At 40.0% G+C, this 15,547-nt stretch overlaps 1 protein-coding gene across 1 annotated transcript in view; it reads left to right on the forward strand.

Moving 5' to 3' along the window:
* The window catches only part of LOC104963487 (FRAS1 related extracellular matrix 2), a 56,561-nt gene that overhangs the window by 13,193 nt on the left and 27,821 nt on the right, over positions 1 to 15,547 (forward strand). Inside the window, 2 exon segments of the mRNA XM_010792083.1 lie at positions 7,576 to 7,722; positions 14,385 to 14,615. Coding sequence (XP_010790385.1) covers positions 7,576 to 7,722; positions 14,385 to 14,615 — 378 coding nt within the window.

Consider the following 15,547-nt stretch of genomic DNA (forward strand, 5'->3'; position numbering starts at 1 on the left):
AACCAATCATATCTTAAAGGGACGGATGTATGCGGTATCGATAAAAAGTAGTAGTACCGGTTAAAACCTTAACAATACCATCCTAATAACAAACTAGATAAAACCGTTAATGCCCCTGGCAGTGGGCAAATAGCTTTGGGTTGTTACTATCGCTTACATTAATGTTTTTGGAAATTTTGAAGAATATCTTTATGCCTACTCTGTAACAGGGAATAGGCCTACTACTGTTAATTGAACTTATGTTTACAATCAAAGTAAGCAATACATTACTTTGTGATAATTATTCGAATTTTGTGCATAACAATGCAATTAATCCCAGAAACACTTTTGATTAATCAATGATTAAATGTGTATCTTGCCAGCACTAATAAATAGTGAGAATGTTACCAAAGCTTTAACCGTGTTACCAACAGAGGTTTAAAGGTCCTATGGTCATGTGCCTTTCTACGATCATAATTCCATTGTTGAGGTATACTACAATAGCACTTTATATTGTGCAATTTTCCAAATCACGAGTTGTTCTCTGCATACAGCATCTCTGCGTATATTTATGTGTATTCACTCTGTCGCCTAAACGGGCGTGAGCCCATGCTGTCTCTGATTGGTGTTTTGATGTTCGAGGCCTCGCTGCTCAGTCCCAATGGTGTGTGTTTACGGGTCCGGCGAGGAGGGGGCGGTCTCGCGCGAACACAGCGCGCGAAACTCATCCTGAGCACACACAAACACTCACAGCCAAAGTAAAAACAATAAGTGTGGGCTTGATATTGAGTAAGAAAAAGGTTTATAAACGGCTGTGAGAATGGGTCAGCGAGAGCATTCCTCCGCGATCCCAACCGTCTATAACACCACGCAGGGAGCTTCTATGCAAGTCAATGGGACTAGGGCGGTTGGTTGATAAATGTACGCAAAAGGGTCTGGTTTGTGAGGAGCTCCGCGGTATTGGCCATTTTGGGGCGTTCTGGGAAACAAATGGAAAAAGAGAAATCCGCAACGAGGCGTTCTGGGGCAGCATAGACCATGGGTCTTGGTTCTGTGTTACGAGTGTTTTCCTTGGCAGTCTCACAGGGTGTACTTTGAGGGTTTTGACTCTGCAGACCGTTTACATGCATAAAAACCTTCATAACACACAAGGGGACGGGTAATAACCAGAAAAGCATGACATGGGACCTTTAAAGCAGGGGTGTCCAAACCTTTTTCACCGAGGGCCACACACAGAAACATATACGAAGGGCTGGCCCACTCATAGAGGTGAGGTATACCGCCTCATCAGTTAAGTTATAAGTTAGCAACATGTAGGTAAATTAGGCTCAAAACATGAATATGTTTTAAGAAGCTCATCCCTTAACACAGAAGTCTCAGAGTGGTTATAATAAGATGAAATATGAAGGATCTATTTCAAGCTTGTTATGTAAATAAGTTATTAGGCTTTTTTGTATCAACTAAGATTTGCTGGAAAATGTTATCAACATGAATTGACTGAATTTATTTTTAAACACATGAATAATACTGTGTGATATTTGTACATTTATATTTAAGAAGTACAATATAAGAAAAGCAAACGTTTCATTTGCGGGCCGTATTCCATTATATTTTTTGAATTAGCTGAGGGCCGATTCAAAATGGCCAGCGGGCCGCATTTGGCCCCCGGGCCGTAGTTTGGACACCCCTGGTCTATGCTATTACATTTTTAATGTGTCTTAATTGACCTTTAATTTTGTATAAAGTCACATTACCAAAACAATGTGAATCGATACTTTATTTTCTGCTCTCATTGCAATTAAAAAATGCACAGTACTTCGTAGCTCTTGTAAACGCTTTATCATTTGTAATTTGAAACCCCTACAATATAATTTTGCATATAATTGAATTAAAAATGTGTATTTTCCAGAAAAATCTATTGTAGTTACGAGATATGCAGGAGATAATAGAGAGAAATGAGAGCATGGGAAGGAGAAACCAGATACTTCAAATCTAGTTTATCGTATCTCAGGAGTGCCAGTCACCATCCTGAGATACATTAGACGCATCCCTCTGTTAAATATTATATTGTTGGCGTGGGGAGACTTGAAGCTGGAGTGATAGGCAGGCTGGAGTTCTGTCTCTGTGATGAGCACCAACGATCCTGCAGGAGAACAATTGCTTTTAGGTGTTATCATTCATGTAAAACACAGCACACACACACAGACATGCAAGCGTTTACACACTGACACAGGAACGAATGCACAACTGCAGACGCACGCATACACCTCAGGATCCACCATGTCTTTGTCCCCAAGCCTTCTCCCTTCAAGCTATGCCCAGGGTCGTATTAGTCTTTGTAGACATCAGTGAAAAACCTCACGGTTATTAAGTGCATCACAAAAACTTCAAAGGAGTGAGGATTCTCTGCCCCAGATGTCAGTTTCTCATGGTTTCATGTGCAATGTCGCTTAAGGTGTTTCTAGTCATGCCTTGTGGCTATTGAATGTAGGGAGGAAACACTATTCTGTTCCACGCAACTTTTATCTCTTTAAGGTGGGCGATGGAGGTAATTTTATGTCCCCTTCACTTCCTTGTGTTGCCCACAGGCACACACGCATACAGTATACAGTGTAAAATACTCCTACACCAGATCTGCTCTTCCATTTGGTTTGACTTCATGTGGAGGTATTGATCAAATGCAGCGAGTAGTGGCAATAATTACCAACAAACACCTATAGCAGCAATCCTGACAGTCAAGATGTACTTGATCGTGGCAAATTAACAACAAAGAAAGCTCAAACGCGCTGGCTTCAACTTACCCTCGATTTGAGCAGCATTTTTAATACTCGTGTTCGCCCAGGGCCACGAATTCTTGGTCAGCCCACTGATACCTCACCACGCCTCAGGAGATTTCCAGCATCATGCTGATTGCCTTGGGCTAAGTACACATGTAGTGGGACACACACATATATACACACAGATACCAGATAAGGCTTCCGCTAAAAAACATGTCAAATTACCTGCTTTTTCAGTATGACTCAAGCGTGGCCTCACACTCTTTATATAGGAAAGAAATAGCTGAGTGCAGAACCAATCAATCTTTAAATCCTTTTTGCCACCAGTTGCTCACACTCTAAGTCTCCTATCGTTTGTTCTGTGTCTGCCATGCGTCTCTCAGGATAAAATGACGGCTATTAATAATTCCTTAAGGGGAGTAAGATAGATTTGTAAAACATCACAATTTATTTTGAGAGGTACTTTTGTCAGATGGATAGTCAATGGGCTTCTATAAAAAAACACAACTGGCTATCTTTTTTAACAGAAAGAGTGTTGCAGTGCCTTTTCCTTTCTAAAAATGTGCATGTTGCCAACTGAATAAATAGCAGATTTGGCGATTGCTTTCTGGCCTGTGTTTCTCGAAAGCTTTCCATGGTGCGAGAGATCATTGGGTTTGTTGGTTGCCAGTTGCAGTGGGAGTTGGGGACTCGCATACAAAGGAGTGCAGAAGGCAGATGGAGAAGTAACAGTGAGGGAAGGGCCACACCGCCAGCAGCAGTGTAAATGAACCGAACAGCAGACGGCATCGCCTTGCTGTGAAAAATATGCTTTGATTTTTGGTGTGAAGTCCCAGACATGCAGTTCTGAACCTTGAGAAAGTCAAGACCGCCCTTAAAAGAAGAGCTTGACCTCTTATTTCTGTCAAATAAATAATTAGTTAAGTAAGAAAACGTAATTTATTTATCCGGTGATGTTTTTCGTAATGTAATTTGAGCATGCAGCATTGGTTGTTAGAGTAGATGTGTCAGATCTCTGCGATCAAGAGCACAAAAGTCTCAAAGAAGGATAGGCACCCTCTCCCCAGACTTTAAAACCCTCTTAACACTACAATGACAGACAATGTGTGTGCTACACATTAATGTGAGTTATGCTTATTGGGAAAGTGGTTGTTAAAGACTTTGAAAAAGCATCTTGCCGAAGATTTAATGTGGTAATTTTGAAATTGCGGTCGCACTCCAGTTACAGAATGGCTCCTTTGTCCATATTCTTGTGCCTGGCAGTGGCCATTGACAGACTGTATAATGAATTTCTTGCCTTTCAGTCTGATTTCTTTATCATCCAAAGAAGGAAATAAGTTGGCTGTTACATAAATCATAAACTAATTTGCAGTGTATTGTGTAAAACATCAAGTTGCCACGCTTCACTTAATGAAATACTTTTACCTCCAAATGTCCAGAGCTGCAAACACCATTAAAGTGGTTGAAATGGTGATTTGGTTGGATGGTGTAATATTTGTGGTTACATGCTAAAAACCTAATGTGGATCTTACTAAGCTTTACCATCTACTCTCATGCAAACTCACACAGGCTTGGCAGACATGTGACTCATTCTCAAGTTAGCATAAGATCAATAATGTGTTTTCAGATTCGGCTTTAGAAAATCAAAAAGGACTTTCAACCTCACTTTGGCAAACACTCATTAACATCTCTTGACATCACATAGCCTCAAGTTTTCGACTTGAAAGGCTTGAGCCTATACCTGAGGGTGAGAGTCTTTGCCAGCCTTTTCAGACAGATAGCAGATGCTAAAACCTACAGTATGTGAAGGTCTGTAGGACTTGTTTTTATGTGCTTTTGAATGAATGATTGTATCTCTGTGTAGTGTTTCTCCTAGGGACAAAGTATACAGGATATATCTTTTAAAAGAGAAGGTTACAGAGAAAGGTTTGCTTCACTGTGGGAGAAGAGCCTACATTGTTATTTTTGTAACAGGAAAATGAAGTTGCTTTTTGAGTGTATGATAACTGCTTTGCAAAGTTTGATTTTGGTTGTACAAAAATATGTCTGGGTCAAGGCTAATGTCTTTGTAAATGAATGCCAGTCGAGCAGCAGCATTATAATTCATTTTGAGTTGTGTTTCTGGCCACTTAAGGAATAATTCAATATATTTGGATGGTAACCTTGCTCATTCTTTTAATGAACTAATAGGTAAAACACCAAACAGTGCTGGGAAGGTAGCAAACGGTGGATTTATCAGAGTTCTTTTGCTGAATGGGAGGTTGAGCATTTCGATTGATCAATACAGTCATTTGCTGGCCTAAAATAAAAGCTTTAGAAAAATACTAAGTTAATCTTGCTTGACCATATGTTTGAGACTCTAGGCTCAGCTATTATATATTAAAGTGCTTACCATTAAATGTGACATCCCTTTTGACTGTCATGTTTTATAATCATTTATAAAAAATATCTTCCAACAGGACAGCTGTCAGTGATTTTGATGTAAAGTAAATCCTACATCACAACCCACCTTCAAAACATAAGCATCAAAGTTTACTCTGCTTGGAGTTTTTTCTTTTCTGTAGAAACTATGATCCATAATTGGTCAAAATAAAGAAGAAAAACATATTTTGCTGAGTTTTTGTTGGGAAAGCCTTTGAAAGAGGGTGAAAACTGAATTGTGCGCTATTGAGGATGATTTCAAAGCTGCTTTTTGGTATGGTCAGCACATGTGAGAGGTCTTTTATCCTTCTGAAAAGCTGGAGGAATGAGAACTGAGATCCTTATTGTCCGTCCACCGCTCCTTTAGTGTGAGGGAGGTCACGCATAAGGACTGGTACACACACACAAACATGCACCCACAAACACAAACACTAAGAGCTCAGGCAGCTTATGCTACATTTACTATCAGGGATGAAAGTGAAGGTTGCAGCAGAGTTGGGATTGAAAAGTTGTTAGTGTTTGCTGTGGTGTGTGTGTGTGTGATTTTGCACTTGCACCCACTGAGTGAAGAGTCAACTTTGCCTACAGGCTTTTTGGCGGATACATGAGCTCTGATTATATTATGTGTCCTCACCTCAACATGTTGAAGCGTTGAACTTTTCACCTCTGCTAGGTTTTAGCACCATGTAAGAGATGTATTCTAACAGACAGCTGGACACTTACAATATTCATACGTAGAAGGGCAGGGAATAATTTCCCTCTTTATGATGCTATTTATGATATAACTGTTATAGTGCAGGATTATTTAAAAAGCAGTACAACCTTCTTTTGCGCAAGGTCTGAAAAGCTATGCCCTGCTGCCGTTCATGAGCTCTACAATGATGGAGGTGAAATGCTCTGCTGTATGTGCTTTTAACAACCTTACAGCTCCAGCATTTAAGAAACAGCCTTTAAATTGTGCTCAATATAACTAAGTGATATTTCCTTTCTGACACCCTACACACATTACGTCCTCGCGACAGTACTCCACCTCTTCATTTCCCTCTGCCAGCAAAACACTCAGACAGTTAGTTCAGCACTCACAGAAAATGCCATGCATACTTAGGCATTGTTTATTACTACACAAAAGATCCCATCACCTTATCTTTTATTCAAGTTTTACAATGCCATCATTATTTCCTTTCATTATGGCAGAACTCAGTGCTTTTCCCCTGCAGGTGGGTAAATTACCCACACAAAGCATCATCCAGCCTCTCCGCTTGCAGAGTGGCAGCTATTGAGAAGTTCTATTAGCTAAGCGCCGACATGATCATTTACTCTGCTAACGCCTCCTTAACAACACTGATTGGCTGGCATGCATTAAATCCTCAGGCTGATGTGCACAGGCGAGAAGAAAATACAGTTAAACCAAGGGACAATTGAATCTAATTGTAGAGCACATGAAAAAAGATTGTCTCGTAAATAAAGAAATATACAATATTGTATGGTGTTCTTTTTTTATCTGTAAATATTCTGCAGCAGATGTGTTGGGAACAAAGTGCACATTGGAAATAATTAAAACACTTCTTCTTCATTACAGTTTTACAGTAATTGCCCCCTTGGGTCACATCATTTTCCCTCATAGTTTCCTTTCAGAGTTTTAAAAGAATATTGGACTCCGCTTTTGTGCTTAAATAGCCTTTCCAACACACACATTATTTCCATAGTGACAGTTCGTTCCCACTTAATATAAAATATAATTTAGTCATTATTACCTAATCAATTCAGGAAGGTATAAGGGTTTTTCAATGAAATATTTACAAAGAAATAACAACATATCTTTAGAAAGTGAACAGGATGGACAACATGTATTAAGGTCCCTTATTATACAGTTTTTCATCAATATATTATAGGTCTCAGATATATACAAAACATGTCTCGGGATTGTTTGGCTCCAAATACCAAACAGATCATTGCAGCATCCCATAATCCCCCCTCTAAAGTAACAGACAGAGAATCAGCCCTTTTGAAACAGGGCCGATTCTCTGTCTGTTACTTTAGATGAAAATAAGGAGCCACGCCCCTCTGAGAGATATTTGGTTAAAAAGAACAAAATGGTGCTCTAGGAGGAGATTCAGGTGATAAGGTGTGTGGGGGGGGGTTACCTTGGTTGGTGATTGGCTAATGGTTACACAAGCCAAAACATCGTTATGACATCATAAAGTGGCCAAAATCTGATCAGCTCATTTTCAGACAGGTTTTTATATAAACGGATCAGGACAAAAAGTGAGCAAATATTTTTTCCTGAAACTTTCAGAGTCTCTTTACACAGAGGGGACACATGTTGATGTGTAAAATACATAAAAAAGTGCATTTTGCATGATAGGTCCCATTTAATATAATTATGTATTTTGTGCAGGTGGGAACAAACTCAAGGGACAGCAGTTCCGTCTGGACTGGGCCTGGATCTCTCTGGAGAGAGAGTACTACGTGGTGGACGAGGAGGACAAGTTCCTCGAGGTGGTGCTCAGGCGGAGAGGATACCTGGGAGAGACCTCTTTCATCGGTGAGTCTGTTGTTTTTCTGTCTCTCTCACTGCTTTTTGTTCTGGCGGGATGGCTCTTGGGACAGCAAACATGATCAGTCATTCAATCTGTCAGCACAACACTCTGGGCTGGACTGAAATATCTGATTGATCCTCTCTTTCTGTTTCCTAGCTTTCATCGTACCTCCAATACTTTACATTAGTGTTAATATCTGCTTTTTGTTGGTTCTACTTACCCTTCTTCTTGTGTGCTTCAAGCATAAAGAAAAAGTTTGCATAGAATAAAGTTTATGGAGCTCAGGGAAAGAACAACCTGAACCTTATTTTTCCACTTGTTTGCTTTATGAAGGTGAAGTGTGCACAATTTTGTAATTTGCTTCCCCGCAGTGCTTTATTTACTTATCTTTTACCTGGAGTGCTGTTCTCACATACACACATAGAGACCAAATGTATTTTCCAACAGTTGGAGCCAAAAAGCAATTGCAACGTTTTCCTCTCAACACACACTGTAACCGGATGTATCCTCTAACTCCTCTAATTCTGTCTGGCCTTGGGCCTTTTATGAGAATATTTGTTGTATTGTGAGTTTGAGGCAGCTAGATGAGATAGTTCTTAGGTCTATGTGGTGCCCTGTGCAGAGGTTTCAGTAGCCCACACAATAAAAACAATGTCATGGAAAGTATTTCTTCTAAAATACAGTTTTGAAGCAAGCCATATTTGTTGTGGATGGGCAAATGGTTTGTCACTGTAAGGATATGAAATTGGCATCCAAAGAAATATGTCAAAGAAAAAAGCATCAAGCCGTGGATACAACAAAATACTCAAAGAAATCTCATCGAAAAAGAGCATTAACGGCTGTGAAACCACTGAGCTTAGATCAAGTCAGTGATACAATGACATCGTTAGTGTCACCATTAACAGAACTGTCACATCATCATCTCCTTGTCTCTATGTAAAGCAGGATTGTAAACATGAATGAGTGTTGATCTGTTATATTAGTTTTCCTCGGAGGACCCTAAGGGCTCTAACACAAAAAACCAACAGTCAATCGTTTAGCGGTGAATGGTGGCTAACTGCTGCTTACAGTTTGACTAGCATTGTACACTTAATTCTCTCTCATGCACAAAACCTAGTTGTTGGTTGCATTTTATTCAGTGTGTAGAATTTCTTTTGACAATACACAGGAGGCAAAGTTAGTTGACTTTGTGTAGCTAGTTCAGGTAGTAGGTGAATCATGCCCCTAATTATAATAACAATTGTAATGAAAGTACGATCAGACCACATTTAAATACTCTCACACTTTTACCTAATAAGAAACATAGTGTACTTTTTGACTTTGTGCAATATGCTCATCATCTGAGTCTTGCACTTCAATTTTTTTTTAGCATCTGTTACATTGTATACCAAATTAGAACTGATTTGTTCTTTAAATTGAGCTTATCAACGATCTTAAGTTCTTAATTTGCCTTAGTCAGATGTCAGTGACTACCCTTAAGCATACGAGGCTGTAAATTGAATGAGACACTTTACATATTTAGACAGAACAATCAGTGGGCTCATCAGCAAACTTAAAAACAAAGTCATCATCATTCTGGCTGCAGCCCAGCGCTCATTACTGTACAAAACACAGAGTGGGCAGTGAACACGCTGCTAGCTCTGCGCCGCTCAAATCTCCAATCCTGACAGCTACACAAAGATGGATTTCATACTTTTCAATATGTTATTTGACCAGCAGATGGAGGTGATTTAATGTAGGAAACCCACAATGTAAGTGCTTACGAGTTTTTGTGCTGATGCAAAGGTTAAAAGGATGATGCTGGTGTTGTCCCTGAACGCTCCTCTTGGCCCTGACTTTGTCGTGCTGCAGCTGGTTCGCTCTGAGAGAAGCAGCAGCAGTAAGCAGCTTTTACTCACTCCCTTCTCTCATCATCATTCTGATCCCTTTTAATCGCCGGGTCAGGTAGCATCACAGAGGAGCAGTTGATGTAAGCTTTAAGACTTATCTACCTGTGTGTATGCACGTGTGAATGTTGTATGTGATTCCTCTCGGGAAGTGTATCTGTTGAGCACACATGAAAGCTTGCGTTTAGACTCTCATCTCTTTGCACAGGTGTCGGTGTGTGAGCACCTGGTTATCTCTGACCTCACACACAACACATGCTCACACATTGACTTTCAAGACCTCCTTTTGAATGAATGACTGGTAGACAGAAATGCATCAGTGTGAAAGTGCTTTCCTTCAAGGCGGACGTAGATACAAGATTTTGGGCTGAGGCATATTCATGGTTAAGTGGCAGAAGTTAAAGAGAGGGAATATTTGCTTTTAAGCACAAGGAGAATGTTGGATACACTCAAACACGGAATTAAACCAAATTCACCCTGACAGTGTTTTTTTAAATAGAGTGTATGTACGTTTTATGTATGTATCTCTGTGTGTTTCTCCGCCTAGTGTAGACCCGTGCAGGCACTGATGATGAAATACAATCTAGTTTAGGGCAACACAGAATGAAAAACAGAAACTGATCGAAGTCTAATAACTTTCATAGATTTCAATTTGCTGGGCTGGTGAACAGAAGAATGGAGCAAATGAACCAATAACAGAGTGGCAATATACTCCGGGTGGACAAAATAACAGGAACACCATACAATACAATCCAATACCCCTACTGTAATGGCTGTATTGGATTGATGTTTGGTGTCAATTGAACACTATATAAGGGTGTAGTTTGTGACAGTGTTTAGCACATATCTCATTTAGAGTCAGTGTTGTTACGGCTCTCCTTGTGTTCATCTTTCATGTGTTTCGTCTAACCTTAACGATTTATTTGTATTCTTTCTTACACAATAACTTTACGTGAAGGATTTTGTAGAAAGCCCTATTTATAATGTGCATCATTTTCGAAATTGTTGATTGTAAGTAAACATGAGATCTAAAACATACAGATGATCAGAGATTAAGTCTCTGCCCAAAACCGATTTGAAGCACCTGGTTTGGGTTGGGATTGGCTGTGATTTTTCAAAATTCAGTTTGAACTAGTTTGTTTTAAATCAGGTCGATTCACTCCCTCGAAGCTGTTTTACTCAAGGTATATTTCTCAACCGTTTGTGAAGTGTGCTAAGATAATAATAACACTACACAATCAGAGCAATAAAGAGAGAAGTAAAAAAGGGAAAAAAAAGTTGATGCTGAACGTACAGGTAGATAGACAGATCACATTAGATCAGACAGGCCATGTGTCATGTATGGAAACATGGATAAAAAACACCCAGCGATGTTGTTGCTGTCTTAGTTGTAAGGGTTAGCCGATGAAAGCAGTTTTGCTGTGCCAGTCAACTGCGGAGGAGAGCTGTTACACATGCTTCATCTCCACAGGAAGTGGGGAGAGGATCAGTGAAGGAGGGAAGCAGAGATAAGATCAAGGTTCAGAAATGCCCCTGCAAAGCAGAGCTCCTGCAGAAACGGCTGGACAAGCGCATCGGATCAGATTGGATTCTTCTACCCCTGTTTTCAAGCTTACTCTCGAAGATGAGACCAACCTTTAGCTTTTTAGTCATGGGTGTTTTTCCTCCCATTACCGGTTGAGTCCTTTTTATTCCATCCTGTAACTTAATCTCCTTTGACACATCCACTTCCTCTATTTTACCTTCTTTCCTTTTCATCCCTAATCTCTTCTCACCTCATTTTACCGCATAGGTCCTTTTGCTTCTAACCTGCGTTTCCTCATCAAAGACACTATGTCGCTTCTTCCTCCTCCCTTACTGCCTTACAGCACTCGGTCTGTGCCATAGGCTTTCTAGCGTTCTTCCTCCACCCACTCACCGTTTGTCATTTGTCTGTCTTGGATCTACCTTCTTCACTCCTGTCTGTCTCACTCCAGCGCACCACTTGTTTGCCAACTGTTCTTGCCCTTTCTATTTTCCCACTTCCTTGTGTGCGATCTGCAAGTGGTGTTCAACCATTGCAGTGTGTATCCTCTGGTTATTCTCCTATTGTGTATTGGTATAGTCACATCTTATTGCTCTATTTCCCCCAAGATACTCATCCTCTCCAAATGTATCCTTTCATTTTTGCCTTTCCTCTGTTGAGTATTGAGAAACTCCATAGGGAAACAAGATAGAGATGAATGGTCATCCTCCTTTTTTCCCCCTGCCTATGTCAAAGCCTATGTCCTCCTTTAAGATAGTTATTTGTGTCATTTTCTGGTCAGTCCTTGCTCAAAGAAATAATTTGAGGATTGTTAACAAGGTTTACATTCCCCAGGTTGAATTCCTCATTATCTTTGCCGAACTGAGGTGAGACAATTTAATACGAGAATAGAAGGTGTTGCCCCTCTGAATCTCTTTTTTAAAAATCTCCACCTTAGCTGCTTTGATAAGGAATAACCGTTATGGTATAATGAGCATGATGGTTCCTACAATCGACACTTTCCTACAATCGACTCTTCATGATGAATTGTATAAACTAGATCCAGCCAAACTTAACTGTTTGCAGATGTTGCTTTCATCAATGAAACAAACTACAATACAGAAGAAAAGAAAGGAAAGCTGTAGCAGCTATGAACAGAATGTGTGAGTATTGTGAGTTTGTGTGTGTGTTATGGAAAAGAACACAAGGGACTGTGTTGAAGAAGATAATCTTAGAGATAAAAATACCTCGGCTGGATGAAACCCCCCAGCTGTGAAGGAACCCCAGGCAATGCCAGGCAATGCATGTCCTTCCCCTCCAGGGAGTCGGGGAAAGGTGGCTGGATGAGACCCTCTTAAGATCAAAACTCCTTTTTCCTGGCGTGTGTGTGTGTGTGTGTGTGTGTGTGTGTGTGTGTGTGTGTGTGTGTGTGTGTGTGTGTGTGTGTGTGTGTGTGTGTGTGTGTGTGTGTGCTATTTGATATGGATCAATTGATTGTCAGGATAGATATAACTCTTTCTCTAAGAATATGAGATTTCATGCGTATGAGTCGTCTGTAATTGCCTCTCTATACTTTAAAGCAGTCTTCATTGATAGTGGCAGAGTCGGCTATTAAAAGTTCTCTCTCAGTTTATTGATCCTCTGCAAAAAAATATAAACTTCTTGCATGTTTGGATTTTGACTCTGGTCTACACGAAGATATCAAGACCGTTTCGACACACATTTCCATGAACTTTGCTGTCGATAGTCACGGTCTAGGTTTTTATTTATTGACCGATTAAGTGTATACTTGTGCAAGAGAAATGGCAGATAGCCAGAAAATGTACTACCAGAGGATAAACACTTTGAATCATATCTTGGGAATGTGTCAAACATCTTAAACTTCATTTTAGTGTCATGTTAGGTGAGAAACAGGAGTTCAGTTTTGTTTGCTTCTTCACTAAAGATGCTCCTTGATGTTAAATATAAAAGGTCTGATTAAGAACGCAGCTATTTAAAGGTGTTGTAAATTCACATTTTTGATGCACCTCATACAACATGACCCAGATTAGAGGCCACTCAGCAAGTGAACCATGGGTAGTCCTGATTGAACTTCCATTAGTCATCGCTCAGATTTCCCAGAGAGACTTTCTACAGACCCCCAGGGACGTTGATTTTTTTTGTCTTGTATTCGTGCAGTGAGCAATAGCAGCATCGTTAGCTCGTCCTGTGAAAATAAAAGCACAGAAGCAAAGACAGTTGAAAAATAAAAATGCCTTTCATATTTTTGAAATGCTGCCGGCTACTGATCATATCAAATGTGCGAGTTCAGTATTTCATTATTGTCTGCTGGTGTGACTATCGGGGAACACAAAAAGGAACCCAGAAAGGCAGGACTTAGCACAAAAAAACCCTTAATGGCATTGTGATCAAATGAAATCCCTGCTTCAGATATAATCAAATCGATTCTGTGAATTTTTATGCGTGTATTGTCAGCTTAATTTTTCCACACAATACTCAGATCTTTTTAATTGTGTGTAAGACATAATGTATCCAGTCTCATCTGCTTGTCGTTGTCACCTTCTTTTTTTCCTGTGTGTCTTAAAAGGGAAAACAAATCCTTTCATATGTACAGTCACAAGCATCAGCCTGGCATAGCTCTGCTCACCCTGTTCTTGTGAGGCACTGTGAATGCAAACAAAGGAATGTGAACAGCTCATTTCCAAATGTACATTATTGTATGGCTTCTGCCACCTGGCTTTCCTTGATGTGCGTTTGATGTGAAACCCAGTGGTACCAGTGAGCTCCGACACTTTGAAGAAGGTGTGTTTATGAGCATCAATGTTAGATGGATCGTTGTAGAGTAGAACCACATGAAAGGCCTACTATAAATGAAATAGGAAGAGATTGAAGAGAAAAGGAGACACACGCACACATTTGCATGCATAGCCAACAACCATGGTAGCTAATCCATCTCGGTAAGGTGGGATATGCTTATTTAAACGCTTCAGTATCAAATTCATTTCACACATTCCTGAGGCTCTGTTAGTGATCAGTGAAGAAATATAGACGCAGCGCTCTTTTTCACACCACTCTGAACAACATTAAAGGGTGTGAATATCTTATCTGTGTTTCATCTGTTTCTCTCTTCTGCCTGTCACCCTTTAATGGTCGCTGTCTTTGTTTTGTCTTCACTTCTTTCTTGCTGTTTTTGTCTTTTCCGTTTTTTGTTCTTGCAATCTGGCCTGTTCCACTTTCCTCTTCCTTTTTGATGACTATCGCTCTCTTTATCTTTCAGGCATTGGCACCCAGGATGGTAGCGCGAAGAAGGACGAGGATTTCAAGGGTAAGTCCCAGAGGCAGGTCCAGTTCAACCCGGGGCAGACCACCGCCACGTGGAGGGTTCGGATACTGACTGATGGGAAGTACGAGCAGGCGGAGACCTTCCAGATTCTGCTCTCGGAGCCGGTGATGGGGGTGATGGAGTTCCCCGACACAGCAATAGTTGAGATCCTGGATCCTAGTGACGGTCAGTCCTGCATATCATACCCTGAGTACACACATGGAGACCACTGAATATTGTATTGTTGTGAACGTATGATGGAGCTTTTTCTCCACATTTATATCGCAATAGACCATGAAGCTGAAATGCATTAATTCATTTTTGGCCCATTTATTCAGAATAATCTCCGTTTATTCTGTCCTGGAAGTAACCATTTCTGGAGACTGAATACAGATGGAGAATATTAGGTTTTGGCAGCATCCAATTTATACAAGAGGGTTGCAAAGTTTCTGTTTTAGGTTCATATATGGACTCAAACAAACATATTACAAAGGATTGTATTGCATTGAGAACTTTTTTTGTATTGATTAATTCTGTATTCTCCATCATCAATGATGTTGTTATTCAGATTAGTGTCACTATTCCATATGAAATCCATTATTAAAAATCGAGATCAAACTAAGTGCCTCTACAGACAGACAATAAGATTGGGAAAAAAAGGTAATAGACCATATTGAGGGTTTTGCACACCCCACCAGACAAATATAACAGAGACAGGGAAGTTTCTGACATTTATAATGCACACCACACAAAATCCCAACTGCCACTCAAGTATTCCTGTTAGACAACAATGAAAAATACACAGGCCTTTAGAGTATATCACATTTGTGTGAAGCATCAGTCAACTTGGCACACACAGAATGACGAATTGTCAATATAACTGCTGTCTAGTGCAGATATACAGTCATGTCAAAATCTATGGAGGCAAAGAAGAGAAATATGACATGACAGACAGTGAGATATGAGGTACGGATGATACATATTTCCAGTTTTTACACTCACTGGAAATACCGAATGCTTAATTTTAAAACCCAATTCAGCAAAATTGCAGAGGTATTTGTTTATTTATATGTCCATTATCCTCAGGCCAATTCAAAGAATGCAAGCTTAATATAATG

The sequence above is a fragment of the Notothenia coriiceps genome, unplaced genomic scaffold, assembly GCF_000735185.1.
Source record: "Notothenia coriiceps isolate Sejong01 unplaced genomic scaffold, NC01 NC01_scaffold00036301, whole genome shotgun sequence".
Lineage (NCBI taxonomy): Eukaryota > Metazoa > Chordata > Actinopteri > Perciformes > Nototheniidae > Notothenia > Notothenia coriiceps.